Source organism: Austrofundulus limnaeus, unplaced genomic scaffold, assembly GCF_001266775.1.
Source record: "Austrofundulus limnaeus strain Quisiro unplaced genomic scaffold, Austrofundulus_limnaeus-1.0 Scaffold89, whole genome shotgun sequence".
Classification (NCBI taxonomy): Eukaryota; Metazoa; Chordata; class Actinopteri; order Cyprinodontiformes; family Rivulidae; genus Austrofundulus; species Austrofundulus limnaeus.
The window spans coordinates 32,572-34,246 of NW_013952491.1; the positions used below are offsets into that span (position 1 = coordinate 32,572).

The following is a 1,675-nucleotide window of genomic DNA, read 5'->3' on the forward strand; positions in this document are numbered from 1 at the left end:
CATCCATCCATCATCATCTGTCCATTCAACATCCATCCATCCATCCATCCATCCATCCATCCATCCATCCATCCATCCATCCATCCATCCATCCATCCATCACGTTGATAATTTTATATCATGTCTGTCTGCACTGTGCTGCAGTTGGACTCTGTATTTCTGGATAAGGGAAGATGAGGTGAAATGATCCGTGAAGCTCTGAGGCAGCAGGGAGTCTGCTCAGCTGCTGACTGTGTTTGTATTAACCTGATTTCACAGAAAGGGCCTCAGATCCACCTGCTGCAGAGGAAACAGCAGGAAGAACTGGATTCTGAGAAAAGTTGAGCAGAACTGAAGACTTCATGAGGAAACATCAGCGACCAAAATATTCCAGAAAGTTTTACAGCTGAATAACTTCTGAGAAGTTTTCCAGTTCAGTGGATTTTTGTAAATGAAAATATTTGTTCTTCAGTTTGTMGTAAAATCTAAATATTTTGACGTCTCTATCTGATCACAACTAAAAAACAGAACAGAACTAAAAACAAAGAAACTACTAATATTCATTTAAACTTTATTTTTATGGTAATGGTTTGTTTACATGGTTTATTGTGTAGTCTTAATTTATCCTGAAATTTGAAAATTATTTTTGTGTTTCTGGTTTTTCACATTATTTTGCTGGTTTTCTTGTATTATATAATAAAGAATTTAAAGTTTTATGTTTGACCCCAAGGTCTTTACAAAATAACTTCATTTTTCTCCATTTTTAAAWTTTGTTTTTATGTCTTTCACTTAGTTTTGCTGACTGGTGTAGAAATAAATATGTGGTAAAAGAAGAAGAGTAAAGGAACATTTAAAACATGAAGTTAGATGAGTTGAATTCTGTCCTCCTGAGTTTATAAAGGAATAAAAAGATCAGCTCGTACAGGACGAGGAGCCTCTGATTTGTTTTTTTTGTCAATCAGTGACAGGAAGTGGTGAGTAAAGTTTCTGTGAAAACAAACACAACGAACTGCTGAAGTTACTGAAAAACTAACAGTTTATAATAAACCTGAAGGAGCTCAGAGTCACAGAAATAAATCAGCGTTTACAGAATGAAGACAGAAAAACAAAATATTTATCATAAAGAATTCCTTTATCGAATAAATTACTCAGATTATCGTTCATGATGCTGATAAATCTGATCTGAGATCAAAAATCTGCTTTAATTCATAAAGTCATCAGTTTAACTAAATATAAATATTTGATTGTAGTCTTTCTAATTAGTTTATTCAAACTTAGTTGTTTCACCTGTTAATTAAATGATTCTCTGCTTTAGGAAAGTTAACCTCAATCCAAAGATAAAGATTTAAACTGGTTAATGACGACTCTAAATGTTAGTGTGGCTGTTAATCCAACTGGTTAATCTAAGGTTAATCTAAGAGATTAATCTAAGGTAAGTCTAACAGGTTAGGATGATGGTGTGTAATCTCACCTTGGTTCCGACTGCGAGTGGCAGCAGGACAAACGGACTGCAGACCAGGATGATGGTCCCCTTCAACCTCCAGACCTGTCTGAACATTTTCACCCACCGAGGAAGAATCGACATGTTTGTGATGAAGAAGAAGAAGAAGAAGAAGAAGAAGAAGAAGAAGAAGAAGAAGAAGAAGAAGAAGAAGAAGAAGAAGAGTTATTAAATATAACAGTCAGAAGATAAAAG

At 34.7% G+C, this 1,675-nt stretch overlaps 1 protein-coding gene across 1 annotated transcript in view; it reads right to left on the minus strand.

The window, feature by feature from the left end:
* slc13a5a (solute carrier family 13 member 5a) overlaps positions 1-1,669 on the minus strand; it is a 12,967-nt gene extending 11,298 nt beyond the window's left edge. The window contains exon 1 of the mRNA XM_014012145.1: positions 1,451-1,669. Within this exon, the coding sequence (XP_013867599.1) occupies positions 1,451-1,564 (114 nt within the window). The 5' untranslated portion in view covers positions 1,565-1,669. The remainder of the gene's footprint in view (positions 1-1,450) is intronic.
* Positions 1,670-1,675: the final 6 nt, after the last annotated feature.